General features: G+C 36.7%; 1 protein-coding gene across 1 annotated transcript in view; it reads left to right on the top strand.

Moving 5' to 3' along the window:
- The first annotated feature begins 300 nt into the window (after window positions 1–300).
- LOC107751937 (calcium uptake protein 3, mitochondrial-like) overlaps window positions 301–3966 on the top strand; it is an 18240-nt gene continuing 14574 nt past the window's right edge. Inside the window, exons 1-2 of the mRNA XM_016567720.1 lie at window positions 301–562; window positions 1857–2001. Of these exons, the coding sequence (XP_016423206.1) occupies window positions 317–562; window positions 1857–2001 (391 nt within the window). The 5' untranslated portion in view covers window positions 301–316. The remainder of the gene's footprint in view (window positions 563–1856; window positions 2002–3966) is intronic.

Below are 3966 nucleotides of genomic sequence, written 5' to 3'. Positions count from 1 at the left end.
GACAAAAAAAAACAAAACACTTAGCACAGATGCTGAAACAAAATCTAGTGCTACAGCACACCCAAACTCTCATGTAGTATTTTAGCTGCAACTGTTTACCAAGTCAAATGAAAAGAAACCCACAATAAAACGAAATAAAGACTTTAACTTGAAATTAAGGCTTTAACTATGACTTCTAATTATGACCTGAATGGAAAGGACATTTGACTGCAAATTTGACTACAGCTGCTAATGTGTTCATGCACGATGTGCTGTATCGAGGTCGCATTTTTCATCTCGCGATGAGTGAGCGCAGTCTGCCCGCGGTGACACAGTCATGATGGCCGCCGTGCGTCGGTTTCTGGCTCTTCGAAACAAGTTCACCAGCTCTACAAACGGTTTAAGCTTTTACTTTAACAGCAGACAGTCATCGAGGGAAAGAGCAGTTCTGAGGCGTGTAGGGACAGGACTGTGTATCACTGTCGGCGGATTCACTGTTGTATACTACAATTCGGATCGGGGACACGCAGCTAGTCAGCGTGCATTGATTTCTCCGCTCCCAGCCGTGGCTGCAAAAGAGAAGGTATCTAAATCTTAGTTGTCTACACTTTGAAATGTTTACGTTTGTGTTTTACATTGAATATTTCTATAGCATCCCGGTTTTTATTATTCTTAAAGTCGTAAAGTCGGTGGAGTTCTTGTGCCATCAAAACTGTCGCTCTCCACCGGAGAGGTGCTGAATTCGGTGTCCTAATTCATCAGTCAGGTGATACGCTGTGATTCTATAAAACTACATATAAAATAAATATTGGAGCACATATTATAAGTACATATTGGACATTTTATAGGCCTAGATATGTTCTGCCTGTGTAGTATTGACTTATGCTCTGAAAGGGTCATTTTACTACGCATGCAAATTCAGTCAACAACCTTTTCTCCTGTATTGTCAAAATCTCTTGTCATTTGCCTTTCAGTCAGATTTGTTGGTCTACATTAATACATCAGTACTTCGATCTACGTTAGTGTTTCCTAAACCACAATATGTTTCTTAGATTCATATTGTGATTGATGTCATTTATTACAATACTATTAGTCCTATTAAAGTCACTTTTATACAAAAAATAACCAATACTATGGGAGAAAAACAAACTATATTCTGCTTCAAGGTTCATCCACACAAATGTATGTTTTGCGCACATTACACTCATTATTTTGTTTTTCCTTAAAAATTTGCTATTAAATCATGTGATTGATCATGATTTATTATATTTATTTATTCATTATTATTCTATTTAATAGGTTTAACAAATCAAAAGAACCCTCTGGGTTGTGTTTAAGTGCCTCTGGTATACATACACTTGGTTTTGACTGTTGTCGAAAAAGCAATTATCAGACTGTTATCAGATTGATCATTAAACCACACAGGATTGAATCTGTTTTTTGCGACTCTCTCCGCACTGTTCCCTTTTGTTTTTGTACTCTTATCTGCTTGGGTCGTAACCTTGACTTGTAGACTGAGATGCAGGAATCCAGGGTTGAGGTAACTGGACACGGCGGCTTGGCAGCCGGGTCGACGTTTGATGGGGTAATAAGTACCAGGGCATACATTCCCAGGGTGTTTGCACAGTGCCCAGTGGGCCTGGCTGCCGGCCACTCTAGAGTGAGAAGAACACTGTCCTCTTGATATTTCTGCTTGTGGATGTTTGTGTGCATGTTTTTTGTTTTTTTTTTGTACAGGAATGGTAGCGATATTAAAAACTGGGAAGAGGCTATTTACTGAAAGAAGGAAAAAGAAAATGGCTAGCATTTTCTGTAATGTCACGCCTGTCTTATCCTGTATTTTTATGTAAGTGAGATGTGTATTTGTTTGATTATAGGCCAGTGCATCTGGTGAAGATGAAGAGGTTTCGAAGTCCGCTCATGAGCACAGGTTCAGGCTCTTCAGTTCACTGGAGTATGATGGACAGCTTTACATGACTCCCCTCGACTTTATCGAGTCCGTCACTATGAGCGAATCAAAGAGTGAGTTACACAAACAGTTAATCTTCTTTCATAGAAGAATATACAAACTCATCATATGATTGTGTAACTATAGAATACCACATGAAGCTCTCAGATTTGTAGTGTCTGGCATATTGCAAGTAACACTGTTTGAGATAAATAATTACCCAGCTAACAGAGAATGTTCTCAGAACTTTGACTAATGTTCTGGCAAAAAACGTTCTTCCAGTAACATTAATAGAATATTTGTTCAGAGTTATCTGGTCTTTAATAATGTTCTTGAAACATAAGCACAATTTTTCTGTTGAACAAAAGAGACATTTTGGGAGTAAAGAGGGCTAGTTGCTCTGTTCAATGGAGCATTAAACTTCAAAAGGAATTCAAAAGCACCATAAAAGAGAAGTAACAGTGGCCATGAATCACAAATCATTTACAGTAGCGTTTTTGTGAACCAGATCAACCAATTCATAAAAAAAAAACATTTAACTAACGCATGAATAGCATATTCTTCAATAGCATTTTTTTATTTCTCCATTTGTGGATTTCAAACAGCATGACATGAGCAGTAAATAATGACAGAATATTCATTTTTGGGTGAACTATACCTTTTATTGCAAATATATGCCTTAGTGAGGAAAACCCTATAATCTTAAAAGCAAGTAACCCTGCAGGCATAAAATCAGCATATGTAGCCGTAACACATGCATCTCTGCCAGCATCACACTTATGACCTATTTATGTAACCAAAATATGAAACCAGCTAGACAGACAACTTCTAAACATGTGTGTCAGGTACCGTGGATCTCAGCTAAACTGAATTCATTAAGTTCATATCTCACATAAAGTGGAAAGGCACTGAGATCGGTCCAGATGGTAGAGTTGATATGCTCTATAAATGTATTTTCAGGACCCAGCTATACTTGTAGGGGAGTTGAGTTTCAACCAGTCATGTTTGCTGCTATCTGAAACTTGGACTTCCTGGAATGTGCAGACGAGAATAAAATGTGAACTGTTATATGACGGGCAAACATTGCATCACCATCTTTAATGGCATATGCGTGACGGAACGAATAGTGGTATTTATTGTTTTATGCTGTGGCTGTAAAGCACACTTTAACACTTAAAGTGTTTTTGTTTTGCTTACCACCATAAATATTTGGATTTTTTACATTTTCATTTATTTATTAAATTGTATTCAAAACAAAAATTGAGTATTAAATGTTATCTCTATTATTTATTAAAGAATAATTCTATATAGTTATCTATGGCAAGTAATCATGCATTTCAGGAAATTGCACTGCCACTTGCATTTTCTGCAGATACGAAAAAGACTTATTTCTGCAGATATGATTTATATAAGACTTATATTTTGCATATATGCAAAAGACTTAGAAACTGATTCACCCTGTCAAAACATTTTAGACTGTCTGCTTCACTGTAACAGTATCTTTTCAACCTGAACGACATATTCTACAATAAGAGAACAACAGATGTTCTGTATGTTATCAGTATTTGAATTTTTAGATGTTTATTTTAATAGCCTAAGTAAAATTTTGTAATTAATACAGAATTATGGGACATAAAGTAGAGTGTTATGCTATACTTTGATCCATTTTTTTATCCTGACCTGGCTTTTTTTTTATTGTCTGCTTTCATTTAGAAATAGTTTAAAGCTGCAGTCCGTAACTTTTTTGTGTTCAAATTTAACAACATTTATATAATAATCGAGTACACCATTAATCCATTTTCCAAACCGTGTTTTTGGCTTATCCAGAATCCCTACGGTACACCTATAATAAATGTTTATATTCGGACTATTTTAGACTGGTTCGGGTATGTACCGCTGCGGAGTAGCCCAGTACCTGCGTGATTCGTCATTGACCTAAACAGAGAGAAGTAGCTCCGGCTACAATGTTCTTCCGCAAGACGCATGCAGTTCTGTTTATTAACCGCTAGAGTGCCAAAAGTTACGGACTGCAGCTTTAA

Source organism: Sinocyclocheilus rhinocerous, unplaced genomic scaffold (assembly GCF_001515625.1).
Source record: "Sinocyclocheilus rhinocerous isolate Xijiao unplaced genomic scaffold, SAMN03320098_v1.1 scaffold662, whole genome shotgun sequence".
Taxonomy (NCBI): Eukaryota; Metazoa; Chordata; class Actinopteri; order Cypriniformes; family Cyprinidae; genus Sinocyclocheilus; species Sinocyclocheilus rhinocerous.
Note: the sequence above shows the minus strand (reverse complement) of the source record. Positions and strands in the feature narration are given on the sequence as shown.